This window comes from Crassostrea angulata, chromosome 8 (assembly GCF_025612915.1).
Source record: "Crassostrea angulata isolate pt1a10 chromosome 8, ASM2561291v2, whole genome shotgun sequence".
In the NCBI taxonomy this organism is placed as follows: domain Eukaryota; kingdom Metazoa; phylum Mollusca; class Bivalvia; order Ostreida; family Ostreidae; genus Magallana; species Magallana angulata.
Window position 1 is genome coordinate 55,364,644 of NC_069118.1, and position 26,137 is coordinate 55,390,780.

The 26,137-nt window shown below is 32.3% G+C and overlaps 2 protein-coding genes and 1 pseudogene across 2 annotated transcripts; 2 read left to right on the plus strand and 1 right to left on the minus strand.

The window, feature by feature from the left end:
- Positions 1-26,137, minus strand: part of LOC128158154 (tripartite motif-containing protein 2-like) — a 275,172-nt pseudogene that overhangs the window by 128,894 nt on the left and 120,141 nt on the right.
- Positions 11,061-13,659, plus strand: LOC128158134 (brain tumor protein-like). Its single transcript, XM_052820884.1, has 2 exons — positions 11,061-11,111; positions 11,249-13,659. Exon 2 carries the CDS (start codon positions 11,283-11,285, stop codon positions 12,192-12,194), a length of 912 nt encoding a protein of 303 aa, XP_052676844.1. The 5' UTR covers positions 11,061-11,111; positions 11,249-11,282; the 3' UTR covers positions 12,195-13,659.
- On the plus strand, positions 23,675-25,332 carry LOC128158150 (uncharacterized). Its single transcript, XM_052820907.1, has 2 exons — positions 23,675-23,780; positions 23,924-25,332. The coding sequence occupies exon 2, from the start codon at positions 24,396-24,398 to the stop codon at positions 24,870-24,872; it is 477 nt and encodes a 158-aa protein (XP_052676867.1). The 5' UTR covers positions 23,675-23,780; positions 23,924-24,395; the 3' UTR covers positions 24,873-25,332.

Genomic DNA, 26,137 nt, shown 5'->3' on the forward strand with positions numbered 1-26,137 from the left:
AACACAAAGTGTTGCCATTTTAAAAGAAGGGGTTCAACTCCTAAAGACACAATCTATTTATTCATCAAAGTTCTGTGAACTTTTCTGTGAACAATGTGATATTCGTATGTGTGCAACATGTGGGTCCGCTAAAGAATATCAAGACCATAAGTTTATGGAAATAATAAAAAAAATTACCGCAGCAAAAATTTATTACAAAAGGATTTACAGATTTAGAGAAATTCATTTCCCTTAATATACATTTTTTTCTGAGAGGTTGAAAGCTACATTAATTATAAAAAGAACTGTTATATTATTTAATAGTTGGAAATTCATGTACCACTAAAAAGAAATTTTGCATTATCAAAAGCTAAATCAGACAGCAATTAAACGATGAAATGATTTCTTTTCTGTTTAATGTGGATAAGTAAAAAAGTGAGCATTGCAATAAAATATAAATTTCGCCAATAGCTTGTTATTCTGCATTGATTGCTACTTCCATAGCCCGTAAAGCATTTTACTGTTATATCTTGGATTTTTCGCGTGTCAAAAAGAGCAACTATTTTTTATTTGTGTCAGTCATTTGTTCCGATTTAAAAAGTCTTTGTTGCAAACAATACCGGATATAAACTATGCACATTGAATATTTTGCGATGTAAAATTTATTTCGGAAAAAAAAACGAAAAATAGATCATCGCGGAAATAACCGATATTTGGTATTACATTTTTCTCTGAACCCATCTTCCATTATCCATTAAAAGTAAGTATAAATACATCAATTCTAATTAATGCCGATCAGGACGTTACATTGATTGAACATTTTCATAAAGTAAGGCTACCATGGTTACTTCAACTATTCAAAATCTGAAGTCGAAGTACATGTGACGTTTAAGAAATGTAGACACTGCTAATATATATTCTTACATTGATAAATTGGCAATGTTGTATTTCAAAAACGAATTTGTTTGCACTTTCAGCAATTTATATTGATATTTTGATTTAATTTTGAAATTTTTATTCATTTTATGACAAATATTGTTGTAATGATATCGCAATTATGAATGTTTGTAAATATAACAATTTAAAAAATTCAAAACAGTCCAAAATCAATATCTTTCATTCTTTATAATAATTATTACTATTCAATTTTTAACCTTATTTCCTATTACTAATCTTGCATTATGGGTTTACAGTTTTGATGTTAGGTATTGGGTATAAACAAAAAATTCTTATCTAGTGTATTCCTTTCTATAATATATACAAAATGGACATTGTGCAACAGCACGGAGTATTGCATCTTAGATAGGTTTTGTATAGCGTACAAAAAATGCAATTAAAAGCATGACAAGCCTTAACGAACCTGGGCATAATCCACACACTTTTCCTACTTAGCCCAACCAATTTTATGTGAAGGACTATTTAGAAGCTTTTAATGGAATGATAAAAATAGAGTAAAAAAACTTTTCCCAAAATGTTTTAAACGTAAAAAAAAATTAAATGTTTCAGCGACAATAATATGAATTCTTCATTTTTTTTGTAGATGAAAATATAATAAACATACGTTCAAACTAAATTCTTGCACATTTTTATTACACTCCTGACGTTGCAGACTTCATGCTAATTGCACCATGATTACTTGACTTGTCAGAAGTATGCATGACAATTAATTTACAATTCACAAAATGTTGAAGAAACACCCCAAAGGACCAACTTTTTTATTACTACTTTATGATAATTTAAGATTACAAACATCCTAATTAAAGGTCGTAATGTCCACATTAACTTTGGGATTGTTCGTTTAATGAGTTAGTACTTACTTTATAGCTAATTTTACTAACAGGGTCTGAAAATGCCAAAAATTATACATCATGGTAAAGAAATCGAAATACACATGACATGGAAGTATTTTTTTTTCAAAAACTAAAAGTATATATCATCATTGAAGTCCTAGGACATCAACTGCAACATCAGTTATATTTGTCGATTACTGGATGATTCAAATCTTTCTATGAATAAAAAAAATAAAACGTCAAAAAATCCTTAATATCAAAGCTGCCGTTTTGTTCACTAATGTAAAAAGGATCAGTCATCTTTGTTTGAGTTATTTCCCTTTAATCAGTTTTATGAGTTTTGATTCCTGTAAAATGTGTCAGTTAATCAGTAATATCTATGTTTGTCCTGTTTAAAACCACTATCTAAAATAGATGCATCTTTATTAATGGTAAATGTACATTGTTTATATTAATTTTCCAAAGACTATGAGTTCCGCCCCACATTTTGAGGCCTTTGAAATACAGAAGCGCAAGTAGGAACATTTTTCTGGTCACAGTATTTTATCGAAACCTATCTATTGTTGAAAGGAACAAATGTTTCTCAATGTGCTCATATATATGCATCATTTTTGAAATATATGAAAAGAAGATGGCCTTCTCCATTATAAACTAGTATTGTTTACATGGTATGAAATCGCTTCATCATTCATATTGGTTTTCATCTGAACCGCACGTTTGTGAAGTTTATTTCTTAAATGATGAGATTTTGGCGATAAACAATGTCACGATATATGTCAACCGGTCTTGTCCCATCAGTTGTTTTATTCATAAACATATCCTTTTAATTGACTTAGATCCACCCTTTCTAATCAACAATCTAATCTAATAGATGGACAGTGTCACAAACGACATTCATTTACCTAGTATATATAACTATTGATAATGCGTCAATTGTTACAATAAGATACAATACAGGCATTTAACTTTAATTATAAAGTGTATTTTTTTTTCACTTTCATTCAGAGATGTATAATTATTATATTATATTGTTATAAAAAATGAAAACTAGTTACAATTCGTCTCATTCTTTTTTGCATTTTTAGGCCTCAGAACCTAAAGTTTTGGTATATTTGGCTTTAGAAAAGAAGATATTGAGTGATCTAGAACGATAAGTGCATTGATACAAATATTGATTCCGAAACAAATTCCACTTCTTTTATTTATTAATCCAAATTACAAATATCAGCACAAATAGCTAATGCTAACTTCTTAAAACTGATCTTGCGAATTGTGAAATTATTTTAGCTATCAAGAAGATACTCAAAGAAAAATCGGTAACTGACAAAATGAAAACGATTTGTTGCTATTGTAAAATGTAAATTTCACGCATTTGGAACAAAGTATGCACGTTTACTAAATATCGTTGTTTAAAATATCTTCTTTATCCCTATTTAATGTGTTATGGAAATAAAGAATAAGATTCCCTGCCAAAAAAATTAAAAACATCTATATACAAATGAAAAAGTCTATAAGATATTTTAGATAACGGGCCATACATACCTTTGTTGAAGTAAATTTTTCAGGTGTCTCAGTAGTCTGTTACGAGTAAAGAAAAGTTTTGTTTACTGCATAACGTATAAGAAGATGCAATAGATATATTGTTTTATTTAGTAGAAAAAATCATTTTACCTGTTAATTTACAAAAACATGAAGCGGTGGGGGAATGACGTAAAAGGATGAAGAATATCAGATGACTTTCGAGCTTGGACCTGTTAGAAAGTCCTATTTTGCATCCAATTTGGTATTATGCCAATAGCAAAAGGTGAAAGAAATTAACTATATTTTATCAGATGGGATTCGTGATGCAGCTGAAACACGAATTTTCCCCATTATAAGTTGAAAATTGGTTCCTGACAATGCATTAACAAAAGAAGACATAACAGTACTATATAGCTAGCAGTTTACTTAATACATAATACGTATATTTTATCAATATATAAATGATAGAATTGAAATTAATTAATAATTGATATATCAGCAAAAATAGAATGTTCTTAGGAGCACTTGAAATAATAGCCTTGGACAGTCTGTGTACATAATATGCATATAGTGTTGATGTGGACAGTCTGAGTAATACTAAGTACAATAATAGTATTCAGGTGATGTTGTGTAAGGTTTATTTGTGGACAATATGGGTTACATTGTGGACAGTCATAACAGCTGTAAAGCGGTGATGTTGTATAAGATTTGTTGTGAACTGTACATTAAGGTAATATTGTGTATAATCAGATTATGCATGCTATGTTATGTAAGATTTTGTTATGGACAGTCAGGCTGGTTAATATTGTGTACAATCATAATATGGATGATATATGTATGAGACTTTGTTGTGAACTTTCTGTTTAGGCGATATTGTGTAATATAATCATAATATGCATAATATGTTGTGTAAGATTTTGTTGACAGTCTGGCTGGGTAATATTGTGTACAATCATAATATGCAGGTAATGTTGTGCGACACTTTGCTGTAAACAGTTTGTCTGGATAATATCGTGTACAATCATAATATACAGGGAATATTGTGTACAACCATAATATGCTAGTAATATTGTACAAGATTTTGTTGTGAAAAGACTGTTCAGGGAATATTGTGTACATTCATAATATGCAGGTAATTTTGTGTAAAATTTTGTTTTGAACAGTCAGTCTAGGTAAAATTGTGTACAATCATTATATGCAGGTATTATTGTTTCATAAATGACAAATAAATGCACATTTACTAAATATCATTCTTTAAAATATCTTTAAAATATCTTCTTTATTCCTATTAAATGTATTTTGTAGAAATAATTAAGATCTCCTGCCAAAAAATTAAAAATATCTGTATACAATTGAAAAAGTTTCTAAAATATTTCAGATACCGGGCCATATATACTAGTACCTTCGTTGTAGTAATTTTTTCAGGTGTCTCAGTCGTCTGCATTTTTTTGTTAATTTACATACGTTTTCTTTAAGCGGTGGGGGAATGACGTAAAAGGATGAAAAATGTTAGATGACTTTCTGCGCTCGGACCTGTTAGAAAGTTCCTATTTGGCATTCAAATATTGTGCGAGATTTTGTTGTGGACAGTCTTTTTGGGTAACATTGTATACAATCACTATATACATTGACTATTGTGTACAATCATAATATTCAAGTAATGTTGTGTAAGACTTTGTTGTGGACAGTATGTCTAGGTAATATTGTGTACAATCATAATATGCAGATATTAATGTTTAAGATTTTGTTGTGAACAGTCTGTTTATTTAGTATTGTGTATAGTCATAATATGCAGGTAAGGTTGCTTACTATTGCCGTGTAGTAAAGAAAGATAGAAAAGAAGGAGAAAAATAGGTTTGTGGTTACACCTGACTGTTAATAGAAAATGGTTATTTAAATTCAAGGTAGCATAGAAAAGATAGGACATTTAAACAGCTTTTCAAATTGTTCGCATAATTCATTCAGTGCAGAAATTTTCCTATATTGATTTTTTTTACGTTCATGTCTATAATGAGTATCTGACCTGGAATGGAGAATATTAAATTTGAAAAAAAAATTGACTTGTAATTTACAAAGATGTGTCCTTTGAATCTTACTTTCTATTAAACGCATGCTTTCCTATAAATGACAAATAAATCGGGGAGGTACATTTTTCAAGAAAAGACGTGAGGAATATTGAATTTCGAAAGGGCACATGTAGTTCACGGTCAAACTGTTTGAAATTTTACATTAATAATCGACGAATGAAATCAAATCTTTGTGTTAACATCATCTGCCATTGTTTGTTAGTTTATTTGCTTTCACAGGTCATCGAGGATTGTGTGTTTGTAAAATATTTTTTTTTTATTTTGCTTATAACGAGTAATGTGGACAATAAGTCTACGACAGAATTTAGTCAACTAAAAGAGAAATGTTCTTGGAAGAGTAAAGGTGCAAGGGATCGGTAACATTGAGAACTGAATATTGAAACTAGTTTATCGATTTATTTCAATATAAATACATTTTGAAAACAGTCTGTCTGGGTAATAATGCGTAATGTCTGTAAAGGTAGTAGTAATGTTAGTTCAGTATGTCGAGGAAATGCTCTGCACAGTGTACATGTGCACTGGTAACATCATCTTCAATCAGTCAAAGTAATATTGAATGATATACACGTTGTCTCAATGTGATTAGTATACTAATTAGTATAAGTAATGATGTGTAAGGTATTGTTGTAAACGGTCTGGCTAGGTAATAGTATTACATAATAGCATGCACATTCTCTCTAGGTGACCTTGTGTACTGCTGTAGTATCGTGCACATGTGTAGGGTTTATGCTGTGTAAGGTAATGTTGTAGACGGTCTGGCTATGTGTTATATTTACTCAATATGCAGGTAATGTTGCTTACTGTCGCAGTGTTGTGTAAAGAGAAAGAAAATGAGAGAATTAAAAGGTTTGGGTTACACCTGAGTGCTAATAGAGAACGGGTATTTAAAACCAGGGTAACATAGAAAAGATTTGACATATAAACACCTCGTCAACTTTTTAGCATGGGTCTTTCAGTGGAGCGATTTTCTTGGATGAATTATTTTACTTTTGTGTCTGTGATGAATATCTGACCTGAAATAGAAGATATCAAGTAAAAACCGACTTGAAAAGCACAAAATGTGTCTTAAGTAGCTTCTTTTGAAATGTACGGATGAATAGTATTGAAAAAAATAAACGTGATGTAAAGCATGACTCAGTTGATATATAACAAAATTTGAGGGGTATAGAAAGCAATTAGAGTACAATATTGCATTAACAAATTATAATTAAAATTATTTTTAAGGTACTCTTTGGTCAAAAATATATAAATCTAAATGAAATTATATTGTTTTATCATTGGTACTGGTAAATTTATAATTAAAATTATTCTCTGATTGGATAATGTTATTAATAATTGCCATATTATGACTTGAGTCATTGTATAGCTTAAGCCTAAACACAATATTATGTCATGTCGCTGAAGAAATAATGACATTGTGTAGTATATGTAACTGATTTGATAATGTGCTTCAGATATATTTTAGATTAATGCCATTGTGCAAATTGTGCAAAACCCTTTTAACGATTTTATGTTCAGTTAAATTTCTATACCTTCTTTTAATCAACTCACCTCTGTTTGTATTCGAAATCCTTTTGCTAACAGCCATGCCTTAAAAACATCAATGCCGCCCTAACCAAATCACCAAATAAATGTTTTTCCTAAGAAACTTGGCAAACCTGATGAATTTTCACAAAAGTGGCAAGCAATTGAAGAAAATCTTTATCTAAATGGAGAAAAAACCCAATTGGATGGAGCTCTCCGAATGGTATGACATTCTTCAATTCCTATCAGATCAAGATTCCTTATTGTGATGTCATACACGAAGAGCACTGTAGACTGAAATGATGATGATGATTGTGATGATCTGATTTTGAACTAATTTGAAATGACAACCAATCAAAACAAATTGTAAACAAAGATTTTTTAGTTTCATTTCTGTAATGTAATCTAAGAAATTATACAAGATAAAAATGCTGTGATGTATTTTTGATCACAAATTTTTGTCAAATTAATTTTTGAAAATTGAATGATTTTTTTACTTAGTTTATTTCAATGTAAAAAAAAAATGAAAGCTTGGTTTTAATTGTTTTTATAGCCATTAATGATAAGGACCATGCACAGGTGCTTGTGTCTCAGATATGCATATGTATGATACCTGATATCCACATTCCCAGTATTATATGTATGTTAGTTATCATACATATACATGTATCAAGGTCAAAGCACCTACTGGATCATGATGAGAGATTTTTCATTTGAATCATTTTGATTATGCAACATGGATGTGAAAGCATCCAAATCATGTTAGGGAAAATACAATTCTTTATTACCAAAATCACAATTCAATATTAAATAAATGTTGTTAAGTATTGGGATAATTTGACAATAGAGTTAGTGTCAGACAATGCCTCATTGCTTTTCTTCCACTCTTTTTATGATTATAATGATATTAAAACGAAAATTATACAAAGCAAATTAGTATTTTCATTGCATTCAAAAGTTTTGAATTGTGCTCAGTATTTTAAGCTAGCTGCTTTCCAGAGTGGCTGCTTTCCATGATAAAAAAATTGTTTCGAATCTAAAAATTGTGTCATCCAGACATTCAGGCATCTCATAAATGAAATATCCCGGCTTATGTCAAAGTCGGCCGCCGCGGTCCCGAGCTTTTTTTCTGTATATAATATGATTATAAATTTTCCTAATTGGTCCTATCTCAAATACAATCATCTCGAATACCCCGCTTATGTCGAAGTTTTTTTTTACGGTCCTACAAATAGTTTTTTATTTTTTTGAATAAAAGTAAGAATATTTCGATCAGATTTTAATTTCTCGTATTCACATTCATGTACTTACATGCAAGTACATGAAAGAAAAAAAACGTCTTTACATGTAGGTACATGAATTTTTTTTTAAAAAATTTACATTTTACCGCCTTTTTCAACTGTTAGATACAATCTGATTGAAATCAGATCCTCGATCCGCTCCTTGTTCATCGTCGCTACACAAAGTGAAGCCACAATAAAAAAAAGGAGCGGATCAAGGATCTGATTTTAATCACATTGCGGTTTGATGATTCTTATTATACTCATGTACTTGAATTGAATTGTATATATGTGGAGAATGGCAGAATACTGTAAACCAACATTTATTCGCGAGTTAGAAATTTTCGCGAGGTTCGCGAGACCATCGGCGTTGCAAATATTTCTCGCCGCGAACCAATCCGTGTCGTATGGTTGTTAAAACAATCTAGGTCTTTATACGACTTTCTTGCAAACATTAGTCGTCGCGAACTAGTTGTGTTCGGTAAATCGCGAATTAAAGTTTGTTTGCAGTAGATAAAATATATCTGAAAGATACAGATTTGGTAAAAAAAAATTCAACTCATACTGTTTGCAAAATATTTCCATTAAAATGTCTGTACATGTAGACATGTTTGCATATTGGTTTTTAGGACACTTCCATGTTGTGATGTATTTTTATCGGAATTAACAATAAAATTGAGTTTAATTTTATAAATAGTTTCTTTCTACAAAAACTGTCATCTTACAGTGTAGCGCAGTGGGTTCAGTACGGATATGTAAGTCACAAGTTAGAATCCCGCTGGTGATTTTTTATATTTATACCTTTCCAGAAATGTTAAAAACGTATTTTTGGTTAAATATTTTGGTTGAATATTGTGAAATTGAAAATTCTAAACCGGTGCAAGTATTTCAATGGTACTGAATAATATTTAATAATACACATTAATATCGACATACATCCCATACCAACTTAAAATTTAAGTTAAGCTTTAAATTTTACAGGCTTTCTGTGGGAATCCTTAACTTTACAATCGTAATTCAAAATACCTTCATTCAATCATTAACAATTATAGTCCTCAGGTAAATAACATCTGATACAACTAAAGTTCGTATGTCTTCCGAAAGTAAATAACCGTGTGGGATTTTTATTTTGGGAGGGGGGAGGAGGAGGGGGTTAAAGGTTTAGAATTGACGAACACACACTTTATAAGAAACTATACATAATATCTAGAAAAATTATGTTCTAATGACAGCTGTATTATTATTTTGATAAATCACACCGTCTTATAGTTGTTATATGTATATGGTAAGTTGTCTGTCAGAACCATCGAAACCTCAATAATTCCAGTTATCTTGTTACAACTACATCCAATATATCTGCCACTTCGTGTAATGACAAAGATAATGGGAGCAGATTAATATTTCACGTAAGAGGATGTCCACCACTCTGTTTTATACTATATATCAAGGTTTTCCAATGGTAAGAATAAAAACGGGTGCGCAACGCCGAAAAAATGTCCATTCTACGGTTGTCATATCCATCAATGGGATAATAAAACTGAAAGCTGTGATATTGCCATCATTTGTATGCATAACTTTTTGTTTCCGTCACGTTTTGACAAATTTTAACAAACAATTTAAAATACGATAGTATGGGGTGGTTTTGGAAAAAAAGAAGACATAAAATATTACCAACAACATGATATATGATTTATTCTTAATAATATATAAAAGCATGCAGAGATTCTGGTGCAGCAACAGTGGACACCAGGTGTGGCCATTGGTACCAGTAAAAGATAAAAGAAGAAGAATTAAGTAAAATTAAAAAGGAAAATAAAAGTGATAAGGTTTGAATGTTATCATTCACTCCGCTCGCCAGACTTACCGTGAAGAGTAATCATTGGGATAACCTTTTATTACAATACAATATTTTCGTAGAATCTGATACATGTAGCGAGATATACAGGACTTCTAAGGTCATTCGTAGAAGCTAAATAAAGAAGATTTTGTATACAGAATGACAGACGAGCGGAAAGAATAATGGACTAAAAATCGAAGACGGAAAGCACAAAAAACATTGTGTTTTGCGCTAAAATCTACGCAATTCGTAATAAGTGCTTGGTTCAAACTGTTCCGTGTGTTACTGTTGCTTTATATAAGAAGGAGACCAAACTTAAAAATGCTAGAAGGTAGTGTATGGAAAGTGAAATGTTCGCACACGTCCATTGAGGAAGAGGAAATAAAAGACAATTGAGAAAATGGGCATAATAATTCATTTTGAGATTGGATGTTTTGGCATATCTTTAATTTTTCCTCTTCAAATCACTTTATTTACAAACGTTAAAATTTTGATATTTTCGATAAGTTTAAGAAATATTTTTCTATGTTAATTTTCTTTTTATTACATTGAAACGTTGATTTACGAACATATTATGTTATATCCATATTAAGGGTCTTAAATATGAATTAAGTGAGGCGTATATATGTAGATGTCAATATCAATTTTACTATAATATCACCACAATTGCGAAACTTTAGATAGAGGTTGTATATATTCATAACAAATTTTTTAAGAAAAATCCTCGACATTTAAAAACAAACAACACATGTTGATGAAGGAAGGCATGGCACTTTTTACGTCGAAGTTACACATGTGCTTGGAAATCAACTCTGGGCCTTTTCACACCCCCTCCCCGCCCCTGCCCCCCCCAAAAAAACCTCTCAAAAATTCAAATGATCTCGCACCATCTTACTTAAGGGATAAAAAAATTTGCTCCTGTCGGGGGCGGAAACGCACTAATGTCGGGAATTTTTTTATCAGCGATATTTTGATTTCATGCCACCAAAATAAATCCACTCTCGCTATATATAAGTTAATCACGTGACGATCACAAAGGTCAACAAGACCAGGAAGAAAAATACCATAATCGCCATGTTGGATTTTTGTAGAGGTTTGTTTTTTCATTACTTAAATGAATTTATTACTTTTTCATTGGTATACGTGTGCACTTTAATAAATATATGAACATAATTGAATAATTTATCGAAGTATGATAAACTATTAGTGATCGATTTTTTGTTCCTTCAGAATATCTCTTAAAATCCAATCAAAGTGTCTGACCATGTTTGGTTCTCTGTCAGCGTCTTCTACCAAAACAGAAGAACATGGCTACACCATGGAATCTCCCGGTGCAGAGTCCTCTCCCCGAGACAGACCGCTCATTGATATACCACGGATCATCACACAAATAAATACCGACTTTAGACTATTAGACAGAGTGGCTTGTCTGAGTGATAAGGAGATGTGGACGTTAGGTAATGACAAAATCATGAGACGGTACAACCTCAGTGGGAAACTATTGAAGTCAGTAATAACAAGGTCAGGGAGCAATCCAGGGGACATAGCAGTGACAAGGAGTGGGGATCTAGTTTTTACTGATTATGTTGGTAGAACTGTGAACAAATTTAGCTATAGATGGATAGATACAGTGACCAGACTACGGGGGTGGAGACCTCGCGGTGTCTGTAGCACCTCCTCTGGTGACCTCCTGGTTGTCATGGAGAGTGATGGTCATAAACAAACAAAAGTTGTGTGTTACTCTGGCTCCACAGAGAAACAAAGTATTCAGTACGACGACAAAGGACAACCTCTCTATTCATCTGGTGGATTATATAAAACTAAATACGTCAGTGAGAACAGGAACCTAGATATCTGTGTGTCAGACCGTGACGCCGGTGCAGTTGTGGTGGTCAATCAGGCCGGGAAACTCCGGTTTACCTACACTGGTCCTCCTTCTACTACCAAGGGATCATTCTTTCCGCGCGGCATCACAACAGACAGCCAGGGTCGCATCCTGACAGCGGACCTTAGCAACTACCGTATCCACATCCTGGATCAGGACGGACAGTTCCTCCGCTACATTGACAACTGTCATTTACAGGATCCATGTGGTTTATGTGTGGACACCAGAGACAACCTGTTTGTGACTGAGTACACAACAGGTAAAGTGAAGAAAATACAATATTACATGTAAACAAACTGTGTTTATAATAATTAAACTATCTGTTTATTTATTTACATGTATCAATAGTGATGGAAATCCATATTACAAATGAAACAAACCATGTTTTATAAAAATCAAATAGTTCATGATATTAAATTACATTTAAATTAAGTTCTCAACTGAAAACAGCTTAATATTACAAGTAAATAAATAAAACTTTTGATAGCATGTTTACATGACAACAAACTATTTTACATCTTGTATGTGAACAAACTACATGTAACTGACCGTGTTTACATAATGTATGTCAACTGATTGTTTTATGTATTAAATGTAAACTGTGTTTATATATGTATGCCACTGTCAACAGACCAAATGTGGTGATTTGAAACTTAAAATTCAAACATTGCGTGCCATCAAACCTAGTGTGTAAAATTATTATATTCAATATATGTTAAATTGTGTGTGTATATTTAATCAAAAAAAGTAAATAAACTGTATAATTATAAAGTGTGGTTGATTAAACCAATAACATAGGCTCTTGATATTACAAACATTTTTTTCTCAGAGGTAGAAACTTTCAATCGCTTTCGATGGTTTTGCAAAATTGATCGTAAATGTCACAAAAAGAACAGCCAAATTTTTAATATATTAAGGTTACCATGGTTACTATAACTGCTTGGAAGTTTGAGGTCAGCCCGTGTAAGTCTGTATTTATCAAAGTTTGGATTATTTTGTGATTGATCGTAACTTAGCAACATGAATAGCATAGACTTACCTCATACTAACAGCTGTTATATATTACCCATACATGGAAGAATTAGTAACATCATCTTCAATCAGTCAAATATTGAATGATATACACGTTGTCTCTATGTGATTAGTATCCTAATTAGGACAATTAATGATGTGTAAGGTATTGTTGTGAACGGTATGGCTAGGCATAGTATTACATAATAGCATGCACATTCTCTCTAGGTGACCTTGTGTACTGCTTTAGTATTGTGCACGTGTGTAGGGTTAATGCTGTGTAAGGTAATGTTGTAGACGGTCTGGCTATATGTTATATTTACTCAATATGCATGTGATGTTGGTTACTGTCGCAGTGTTGTGTAAAGAGAAAGAAAAAGAAATGAGAGAATTAAAAGGTTTAGGTTACACCTGACTGCTAATAGAAAACGGGTATTTAAAACCAGAATAACATAGAAAAGATTTGACATTTAAACACCCCGTCAACCTTTTAGCATGGGTCTTTCAGTGGAGCGATTTTATTGCATGAATAATTTTACTTTTGTGTCTGTGATGAATATCTGAATTACATCTGGATAACTGAAATAGAGGATATCAAGTAAAAACCGACTTGAGAAGCACAAAATGTGTCTTTAGTGGCTTCTTTTCAAATGAACGGATGAATAGTATTGACAAAAAGTTAAAGTAATGTAAAGTTTTACTCGGTTGATAAATGACAAAAGATGAGGGGTATAGAAAGCATTAAGAGTACATTATTGCATTAACAAATTATAATCAAATTATTAAGGTCTTCCGTTTCCAACGGAAGACCTTTCTATTATTGTGCGGGTTAAGATTTTTCTTTTTTTTTTTTGTTTCCTAGACGCGAACTTTGAGGCTTCATATCTTGCTCATTTCTGAACGGTTTTTGCTCAAATTTTCAGGGCTAATGTACTTTACTAAACACTATCATAAGCAATTCATAAAATTTAGAAATCCCTTTCCGTTAAAGAGTTATTCCCCTTTTAATTTTTTTTAGGGCCTTTTGTTTCCAGACAAAGGCTCCGAGACTATGATAGCAGGGAATGGGAATCTAACGAATTTGAATAACAGACACATTGTAGTTGTGCACATCTGTTTTTGTTTTTAGATTACGTTTTTTTATTTAGGAGAGGGTAGGGGGTCAAAAAACAGGATTGAAAAAAGTGCAAAAATTTAGACATGTTTTCCTTTATATCTTTTAAACGAAAAATATTTTGTTAAGACATGTGGAATAAAAGTTGTGCAAAATATCAAGGGCTTTCATTTGACACCAATAAAAAAGGGCTGGCCCCTTAAATTAAGGGCCAATGGCCCCTAAAAGTGTTTGCTTAATAACTCAAAAACGGTTAGGATTTCGATATGGCTGTCGTTGGAAAAGTTGTTTGTTGGGATCTCATAAAGGTCGTTACAATGTTATTTTGTATGAGATCTGTGTAATATGAGTGTAAAAAGCTTTACATGTTAACATGTACATGTTTTCATTTGACAAGTTAACGAAAGTCTTTGCGCGTACAACTGGCATAAAGTTACCGCCGAAAGTATGCTGGTTTATACAAACGGCATTAATTCATTAGAATTCTTTTTTTTTAGAATACGTGCTTTATTTTAGGAGTTTAAGTCATTGTTGTTCTTAAGTTCTTATAATGCACAATCCTTAAAAACGGGATTTGGAAAACAATTCATTGTTTTTCTTTTCTAGTAAACCACAAAATATGGAATTAAAAAAAATCTATGCATTACATTTTAGTTATTAACTCCATGCATTTAAAATCTACCTTGAATCAGAGCTGTGTGTGTGCCATTACGTAAGCTCTCCCTCGCCCGCGGCCGAGAATATCGGTCACCATTGTCGCGGCTGGACTTCCTAGCGGTCAGCGGTTATCTAATACACGAGAGTTGCGTCTCTCATAAATGAGTTTATTTATCCGCAAACTCAAGAATTGTTTTCGATTTGATTACACATATTTTTTTATGGATTAAACGATTGGGTGTCAATTAAGAAATCGTTCAGTTAATTAATAAAGGAATGTCATTTTCAATCTGAAGCAATAATAAACATAGAACAATTGTGGGTTTTAAGTTTAAAATAAAGAACTTCTATTTGATAGAATAAGGTCATAATACTGCAATCTTTTCAAAGCTTCCTGGGTTCTGAGCTGTGCGAGTCTGTGCGTTGTACCTTTACATAATCTATCGTTCGCCCACGGCCGAGGATCTCAGCCACGGCTGCACTACATAGCGGTTATTTAATACACAAGATTCGCACACCGAGACGCACACTTCCATGCACATGAACGTGTTTGAGTTAATATAGCAAGAACTGTTTTTAATTTTATGTTACCAAAGTTTGTCCATTTTGTATTTTTTTAATTAAATTTGAGTGTAAATGAATATTAATGAACGATATTACTCCAAATCGGAAACATCGTCAGACATAAATTAATGGTTGGTTTGTTAATGTAAAATATTTTATAAACTGTACTAATAATGCTGTAAATCAACAACAACAACAACCCCTAAATATTAAACATTTAAATGATGATCACCCATCGCACATGGCTGAGGAGATCCGGCGCGAGTGGACAAGTGATCCGCGGTCGGTGCGTGATCTTCTGCATGTACCTTATCACGCGTTCATGTTTCATATTTTGCACGGACACAACTATATTTTATTATGTTTTCAACTATTACATTGGTTTAAGGTGAAAAGATAGATTTATTTTACTTGTACAGTTGATTAAGCATTGATGTATACGATAGCGTATAAGGTAGTTTAAAAATCAAATCAAATTATAATCAAAGTTCCATGTTACATGTTTGCGGTAGGTGCTAGCACGATAAAAGAATGTCCTGAGTTGAGGCATTCGATGATTGTTTAAAAAGAATATTCACATGAGTTTTAAACAACTTTAGATTAGATTCTATCTGTCACATATTAACCACTTCTGTAGTTTTTCTACATGTTCGTTTCATTGTGGAAGCGAACTCATTGTTGCCCCCCCCCTCCTCCTCCTCCCGCCCCGCTGACAGGAGCTCGCGCTGTATTTTTGTTTTTTTGATTGGCGAAACGACATCAAGATCTGTCGAAAATCATTTTTGGTGGCTTCTTCTTATGTGTGACATTTTGTTTCACTTTCCCACCCGTTTGTTTATTCGGTCAGTCTGTGTTAATTCAATCGCCACGTGCGAGAATCTTGTGTCGCTTCAGCGCACACAGTCCAGAACATATATAGCCCTGGGTCATCAATTGTTATGTTAATTGTGTAACAATTGGAATGGTGCTTTTACTACATAAAATAATAAATAAAAAAAATCATCCAGAAAAAATGTTACCGTAACTCAATAGTCAATACCAAAAATAAAATCCGTATGATTACAAACTGAAATCGGGTTTTCAGTATTCGGCGGGATTTGATATTTCTTCTAACATTAATATTTTTATTGGTTTCAGAGAATACGATGTAAAAATACAAACAGTAAATAAATCTGATGTTATTTACATTGAAACTGTGGAAAAATATTTAAAATTAAATTAGTCACATTCGTTAGAAAACAATGTTATATAAACATCCGATAATTTTTTCCTATGTCGTATCATTCGTGTAAATAAATATGTTCTGTACATATTCATGTACCTCTGAAAAAATTCAAATGATTAAAACATAAAAGAAAGTTGTAATTACTATTTCGGATTTTTTTTCCAAAGTAATTTAACATTGTATTGAAAAGAACAAGAAATAAAAATGATTTAAATTTTTGACTCAATCTTCGTATATATTACCGGCGCTCCTTACATGTACATGTATAACGGCGTAAAGTGTATAGACAATCATGATCTATTTGAATTAAGTACCATACGTAAAGATTCCCATAGAAATTAATTGCATGACTGTGTACATTGTAGGCAAATCCCTGTGCGTTAATTACTTCTAAGACCTCTTGTTTTCCGTTAACAGTGGTTTAAATAATTAAAATAATTACTTGTAAAAATATCTATAATCGGGATTCCAAAGAACTTACTTCCCGCAATTCATAGAAATGATCAGTATGTTTTCTTTCTATGTTTACATTTAATTTTGTTCAAATAATTAATAAATTTTCTTTCATTTAAATTGTGTGCTTCAACAAATACTGATTCCGATTACCTTGAAGTCATTAATTTTTCCATTGGCTATTGACAAAAGAAGAGACATTTGACCATCAAATGAAAACAAATACACAGAGTTTGATTTACAGGTTCAGCCAGGTGCAGGTCTCACCCGATGTCCGAGGTTATGTGTGCCGCTTATACAAAGCCGAATGGTCTTAGTAAGAGTTATCGATGTAAATAAATATAAAAAAAATACAAGCTTATCAAAACATGCTCGTGTAAGTTAAAGTTGATTAACTAAAGGCTTGTTCCAACAGAAATCATGTTTTGCTAATTGTATTTAATATTTTTTTTTGTATAGCGAATTTTAATATTGTACAGCCATTTTACCGGTAACGAATCAGTACGCGGTTTCGTCGTGCATGCAACTATTATTATCGGAATTCCAAATGTTTTTATTTTATGTTTAAATCGCGTTTCTTTGTCCTTCTAAACTGTAGTATCAAACTTCCGAAAATATAAAGGACGTAATTTCAACACCCCCTCCATTTTCCTAGTTTCGAATTTGTTTCCCAGTATCGAATTAAGCGCCCTTTATCACTTCTGACCGAATATTTTGAGGCGAATTAATTTCAAAAATATACTAGAGGTACATGTTATGAAGAAGGAAAAACAATTGTGGGAATATGTCTTTTAAACAAATAATATGATCGTTATTTTTATCATACCGTTTTCCCGTCAAATTAAAACTGGACTTGAACAGTTTTCATTTGTGTTACTTTATAATATTGAATTTTCATAAAAACACTTTACAATAGTAATTGATGATAAGTAGTTGCCATTTTCCTTTGTTTTTCCCGTATATCTATCAATATATGCAGCCAAATAATACTTCTGTCGCAATGAACCGAAACTAGGAAAACTACACGTGGTTCTACTTGAAGTCGTAATTTCATTCAAAGCTCCATTATTATTTGATATGATGCATTATCTTTTTAAATGAATTATATTTACTAATTATCCACTAAATAGGGATCAATAACAAACTTATTCTCATAGTTAGGTTTAATTGTTTTCACACTTTCGTTTTTTCTGCTTTGATCTTCCGGCAGCTCATATCTCGGTCACATTTTTAATTTGTAAACAATTCGGTAAATAATCGTGCAAATGGCAAACAACTTAATTTTAACATATTCAATTGAGTAATCAAATGGATTAGGCAACAGGCAAAGCCTATATAAACCCTCTCCAAAATACAAAGTGGCAAACAACTTCACGCACTGATAGAATATTTATTTTTGTTTTATAATTACCTAGCTAGGATTTTTTAAAACCTCAACTTCGTCTTCCACTAGTAATTTTTCTAAAAATTATTCGATACTGGCAAATATTCGTTACCGGTAAAACGACTGGACCAGTACTGAAACATCGTATAAAAACGTTATATATACATGTACTCTGTAACTAGTCGTCTTTTAATACATATATACCTTTCTTTTGTTTGTTAAAAATAAATTCAATTTTGTAAAGAGATATATCATTTCCTCTAGATTTTTTTTCATGTAAATACCTACAAAAGAGTTTTGCCAATTACAAACAGTTTAAAGTACATGTAATGTAAAACACGGGCGCCATTTTGAAACAAATTGTCAGAGAGTTCCGAAAGAAATCTGATGAACGTTTCACATAGTTCTCGCACGCTTTGGTCGAAACGATTTACACGCTTTGTCCGAAACTCTGCACGCTTTGCCCGAAACGCTAAACGGTTTACACGAAACGCTTCACGATTCACACGAAACGCTAAACGGTTAACACGAAACGTTTCTTGCACGTAAGTCGCACGCTTTTTTGGTATAGTAGTACGTTTCAGGGTCTGTAAATTTGTCAGCACGCAACAATTCTAAATTGTACATTGTTTTTAAAAATTTAGAAATATTTAAATAAAGAAATTATCTTGGAGAAAAGGTTACGTGTTTTGTAAACGGGTTCGGTTTAAAAAAAAACCACAATTCCTGACATGACCCATGAGTACATACTGTTTACAACAATGCTTGCTATCCTCTGAAAATTTAAATCGCCATTAAATATCTCATTTTTTAAATAATGTTTATTACGATTACATAAACTGTGTGCGACAAATAGTTTTCCTAAAACATTTTCTTATTTTCTTTTTCAATACACGATTTATATACAGGCTTTCAATCACAAAACGTTTTTATAACAAAAGCAGAACTGAAAGTTTAGTAAATATAATCGTTTGACACCACATCACATATATTTTCAACTCGCAGCAACAACGGAAGACCTACTCGTGGCTTTGCCACGAGCTCTGCTCTAGTTTTTAAAGTATTCTTTGGTCAAAAATATATAAATCTAAATATAATTATGTTGTTTTATCATTGGTACTGGTAAATTTATAATTAAGATTATTCTTTATTCTCTGATTGGATGATGTTATTAGTAATTGCCATATTATGACTTGTCATAGTATAACTTTTAAAAGCCTAAACACTAAAGTATGTCGTGTAGCTGATGAAATAATGACATTGTGTAGTTCATGTAACTAATTTGATAGTGTGCTTTAAAGATATTTTAGGTTGATGTCATAGAGCAAATTGTGCAAAACCTGATAACGATTTTATGTTCAGTTAAATTTCTATAACTTCTTTTAATCAACTCACTTCTTTTTGTATTCCAAATCCTTATGCTAACAGCCATGCCTTAAAAACATCAATGCCCTAACCAAAACACTAAATAAATGTTTGTCCTAAGAAACTTGGCAAACCTGATGAATTTGCATAAAAGTGGCAAGCAATTGAAGAAAACTCTTATCTAAATGGAGAAAAAACCCAATTGGATGGAGCTCTCAGAATGGTATGACATTCTTCAATTCCTATCTGATCAGGATTTCTTTTTGTGATGTCATACACTGTGATGTTTCGATTCTAAACTAATTTGAAATGACAACCAATCACAAAAAATTGTAAACAAAGATTTTTTAGTTTCATTGCTGTAATGTAATCTAAGAAATTATAGAAGATGAAAATGCTGTGATGTATTTTTGATCACAAATTTTTGTACAATTAATTTTTGAAAATTGAATGAATTTTTTACTTAGTTTGTTTCAATGTTAAAAAATCAAAATTTGGTTTTAATTGTTTTTATAGCCATTAATGATAAGGACCATGCACAGGTGCCTGTGTCTCATATATGCATATGTATGATACCTGATATCCATAATACCAGTATTATATGTATATTAGGTATCATAGATATACATGTATCAAGGCCACAGCACCTAGTGGATCATGAAGAGAGATTTTTTCATTTGAATCATTTTGAATATGCAACATGGATGTGGAAGCATCCAAATCATGTTACGGTAAACATAATTCTTTATTACCAAAATCACAATTCAATATTAAATAAATGTTGTTAAGTATTGGGATAATTTGACAATAGAGTTAAATATTTAAAACGTAAATTATACAAAGCAAATTAGTATTTCATTACATTCTGAAGTTTTGAATTGTGCTCAGTATTTTAAGCTAGCTGCACTCCAGAGTGGCTGCTTTCCATGATAAAAAAAATTGTTTCAATTCTTTAAATTGTGTCACCCAAACATTCAGGTATCTCAGAAATGAAATATCCCGGCATATGTCAAAGTCGGCCGCCGCAGTCCCGAGCGTTTTCTCTGTATATAATATGATTATAAAATTTCCTAATATCTTAAATACGATCATCTCGAATACCCCGCTTATGTCGAAGTATTTTTACGGTCCTACAAATAGTTTTCTATTGTTTTGAATAAAAGTAAGAATATTTCGATCAGATTTTAATTTTCTCGTATTCACCTTCATGTACTTCCATGCAAGTACATGAAAGAAAAAACGTCTTTTAGTCTTTACATTTTACCGCCTTTTTCAACAATCAGATACAATCTGATTAAAATCAAATCCTCGACCCCCTCTTTTTTTATCGTCGCTACACGAGGTGTAACGACAATAGAAAAAAGGAGTGAATCAAGGATCTGATTTTAATCGCATTGCGGTTAGATGATTCTTATTATAGTCATATACTTGAATTGAATTGTATATATGTGGAGAATGGCAGAATACTGTTAACCAACTTTTATTCGCGAGTGAGAAATTTTCGCGAGGTTCGCGAGAACATCGGCGTTGCGAATATTTCTCGCCGCGAACCAATCCGTGTCGTATGGTTGTTAAAACAATCTAGGTCTTTATAAGGTTTTCTTGCAAACATTAGTCGTCGCGAACTAGTTTGTGTTCGGGAAATCGCGAATTAAAGTTTGTTTGCAGTAGATAAAATATAACTGAAATATAGAGATTTGGTAACAATTTTTTCAACTCATACTGTTTGCAAAATATTTCCATTAAAATGTCTGTACATGTAGACATGTTTGTATATTGGTTTTTAGGGCACTTCTATGCTGTGATGTACTTTTATCGGAATAAACAATAAAATTAAGTTCTATTTTATAAATAGTTTCTTTCTCCAAAAACTGTCATCTTACAGTGTAGCGCAGTGGGTTCAGTACGGATATGTAAGTCACAAGTTAGAATCCCGCTGGTGATTTTTTTATATTTTTACCTTTCCAGAAATGTTAAAAACGTATTTTTGGTTAAATATTTTGGTTGAATATTGTGAAATTGAAAATTCTAAACCGGTGCAAGTATTTCAATGCTACTAAATAATATTAAATAATACACATTAACATCGACATACATCCCATACCAACTTAAAATTAAAGCTAAGCTTTAAATTTTACAGGCTTTCTGTGGGAATCCTTAACTTTACAATCGTAATTCAAAATACCTTCATTCAATCATTAACAATTATAGTCCTCAGGTAAATAACATTTGATACAACTTTAGTTCGTATGTCTTCCGAAAGTAAAAAACCGTGTTGGATTTTAAGTTTGGGAGGGGGGAAGGAAGGGTTAACGGTTTAGAATTGACGGACACACACTTTATAAGAAACTATACATAATATCTAGAAAAATTATGTTCTAATGACAGCTGTATTATTATTTTGATAAATCATACCGTCTTATAGTTATTACATGTATATGTATATGGTAGTTGTCTGTCAGAACCATCAAAACCTCAATAATTAAAGTTATCTTGTTACAACTACATCAAATATCTCTGCCACTTCGTGTAATGACAAAGATAATGGGAGCAGATTAATATTTCACTTAAGAGGATGGCCACCACCCTGTTTTATACTATATATCAAGGTTTTCCAATGGTAAGAATAAAAACAGGTGCCCAACGCCGAAAAAATGTCCATTCTACGGTTATCATCTCCATCAATGGGATAATAAAACTGAAAGTTGTGATATTGCCATCATTTGTATGCATGACTTTTTGTTTCCGTCACTTTTTGACAAATTTTAACAAACAATTTAAAATACGATAGTATGGGGTGGTTTTGGAAAAAAAGAAGACATAAAATATTACCAACAACATGATATATGATTTATTCTTAATAATATATAAAAGCATGCAGAGATTCTGGTGCAGCAACAGTGGACACCCGGTGTGGCCATTGGTACCTGTAAAAGATGAAAGAAGAAGAATTAAGTAAAATTAAAAAGGAAAATAAAAGTGATAAGGTTTGAATGTTATCATTCACTCCGCTCGCCAGACTTACCGTGAAGAGTAATCATTGGCATAACCTTTTATTACAATACAATATTTTCGTAGAATCTGATACATGTAGCGAGATATACAGGACTACTAAGGTCATTCGTAGAAGCTAAATAAAGAAGATTTTGTATACAGAATGACAGACGAGCGGAAAGAATAATGGACTAAAAATCGAAGACGGAAAGCAGAAAAAAACATTGTGTTTTGCGCTAAAATCTACTCAATTCGTAATAAGTGCTTGGTTCAAACTGTTCCGTGTGTTACTGTTGCTTTATATAAGAAGGAGCCCAAACTTAAAAATGCTAGAAGGTAGTGTATGGAAAGTGAAATGTTCGCACACGTCCATTGAGGAAGAGGAAATAAAAGACAATTGAGAAAATGGGCATAATAATTCATTTTGAGATTGGATGTTTTGGCACTATGATTAATTTTTCCTCTTCAAATTACTTTATTTACTTACGTTAAAATTTTGATATTTTTGATAAGTTTAAATAATAATTTTCTATGTTAATTTTCTTTTTATTACATTGAAACGTTGATTTACGTACGTATTATGTAATATCCATATTAAGGGTCTTAAATATGAATTAAGTGAGGCGTATATATGTAGGTGTCAATATCAATTTTACTATAATATCACCACAATTGCGAAACTTTAGATGGAGGTTGTATATATTCATAACGAATTTTTTAAGAAAAATCCTCGACATTTAAAAACAAACAACACATGTTGATGAAGGAAGGCATAGCACTTTTTACGTCGAAGTTACACATGTGCTTGGAAATCAACTCTGGGCCTTTTCACACCCCCCCCCCCCGCCCCTGCCCCCCCCCCCCCAAAAAAAAAACCTCTCAAAAATTCAAATGATCTCGCACCATCTTACTTAAGGGATAAAACAAATTTGCTCCTGTCGGGGGCGGAAACGCACTAATGTCGGGAATTTTTTTATCAGCGATATTTTGATTTCATGCCACCAAAATAAATCCACTCTTGCTATATATAAGTTAATCACGTGACGATCACAAAGGTCAACAAGACCAGGAAGAAAAATACCATAATCGCCATGTTGGATTTTTGTAGAGGTTTGTTTTTTAATTACTTAAATGAATTTATTACTTTTTCATTGGTATACGTGTGCACTTTCAACATGCAAAATATATGAATATAATTGAATAATTTATCGAAGAATGATAAACTTTTAGTGATCGATTTTTTGTTCCTTCAGAATATCTCTTAAAATCCAATCAAAGTGTCTGACCATGTTTGGTTCTCTGTCGGCGTCTTCTATCAAAACAGAAGAACATTGCTACACCATGGAATCTCCCGGTGCAGAGTCCTCTCCCCGAGACAGACCGCTCATTGATGTACCACGGATCATCACACAAATAAATACCGACTATAGACTATTAGACAGAGTGGCTTGTCTGAGTGATGAGGAGATGTGGACGTTAGGTAATGACAAAATCATGAGACGGTACAACCTCAGTGGGAAACTATTGAAGAAGTCAGTAATAACAAGGTCAGGGAGCAATCCAGGGGACATAGCAGTGACAAGGAGTGGGGATCTAGTTTTTACTGATTATGTTGGTAGAACTGTGAACAAATTTAGGAATAAATGGATAGATACAGTGACCAGACTACGGGGGTGAAGACCTCGCGGTGTCTGTAGTACCTCCTCTGGTGACCTCCTGGTTGTCATGGACAGTGATGATTATAAACAAACAAAAGTTGTGTGTTACTCTGGCTCCACAGAGAAACAAAGTATTCAGTACGACGACAAAGGACAACCTCTCTATTCATCTGGTGGATTATATAAAACTAAATACGTCAGTGAGAACAGGAACCTAGATATCTGTGTGTCAGACCGTGACGCCGGTGCAGTTGTGGTGGTCAATCAGGCCGGGAAACTTCGGTTTACCTACACTGGTCCTCCCTCTACTACCAAGGGATCATTCTTTCCGCGCGGCATCACAACAGACAGCCAGGGTCGCATCCTGACAGCGGACCTTAGCAACTACCGTATCCACATCCTGGATCAGGACGGACAGTTCCTCCGCTACATTGACAACTGTCATTTACAGGATCCATGTGGTTTATGTGTGGACACCAGAGACAACCTGTTTGTGACTGAGTACACAACAGGTAAAGTGAAGAAAATACAATATTACATGTAAACAAACTGTGTTTATAATAATCAAACTATCTGTTTATTTATTTACATGTATCAATAGTGAAGGAAATCCATATTACAAATGAAACAAACCATGTTTTATAAAAATCAAATGGTTCATGATATTAAATTACATTTAAATTAAGTTCTCAACTGAAAACAGCTTAATATTACAAGTAAATAAATAACACTTTTGATAGCATGTTTACATGACAACATACTATTTTACATCTTGTATGTGAACAATCTACATATAACTGACCGTGTTTACATAATGTTTGTCAACTGATTGTTTTATGTATTAAATGTAAACTGTGTTTATATATGTATGCCACTGTCAACAGACCAAATGTGGTGATTTGAAATTTAAAATTCAAACATTGCGTGCCATCAAACCTAGTGTGTAAAATTATTATAATCAATATATGTTAAATTGTGTGTGTATATTTAATCACAAAAAGTAAATAAACTGTATAATTATAAAGTGTGGTTGATTAAATCAATAACATAGGCTCTTGATATTACAATTTTTTTCTCAGAGGTAGAACCTTTCAATCGCTTTCGATGGTTTTGCAAAATTGATCGTAAATGTCACAAAAAGAACAGCCAAATTTTTAATATATTAAGGTTACCATGGTTACTATAACTGCTTGGAAGTTTGAGGTCAGCCCGTGTAAGTCTGTATTTATCAAAGTTTGGATTATTTTGTGATTGATCGTAACTTAGCAACATGAATAGCATAGACTTACCTCATACTAACAGCTGTTATATATTACCCATACATGGAAGAATTAGTAACATCATCTTCAATCAGTCAAATATTGAATGATATACACGTTGTCTCTATGTGATTAGTATCCTAATTAGGACAATTAATGATGTGTAAGGTATTGTTGTGAACGGTATGGCTAGGCATAGTATTACAAAATAGCATGCACATTCTCTCTAGGTGACATTGTGTACTGCTTTAGTATTGTGCACGTGTGTAGGGTTAATGCTGTGTAAGGTAATGTTGTAGACGGTCTGGCTATGTGTTATATTTACTCAATATGCATGTGATGTTGGTTACTGTCGCAGTGTTGTGTAAAGAGAAAGAAAAAGAAATTAGAGAATTCAAAGGTTTAGGTTACACCTGACTGCTAATAGAAAACGGGTATTTAAAACCAGAGTAACATAGAAAAGATTTGACATTTAAACACCCCGTCAACCTTTTAGCATGGGTCTTTCAGTGGAGCGATTTTATTGCATGAATAATTTTACTTTTGTGTC

Coding starts and splice junctions, on each gene's coding strand:
- LOC128158150 (XM_052820907.1), top strand. CDS start 24,396: ATGGACAGTGATGATTATAAACAAACAAAAGTTGTGTGTTACTCTGGC.
- LOC128158134 (XM_052820884.1), top strand. CDS start 11,283: ATGTTTGGTTCTCTGTCAGCGTCTTCTACCAAAACAGAAGAACATGGC.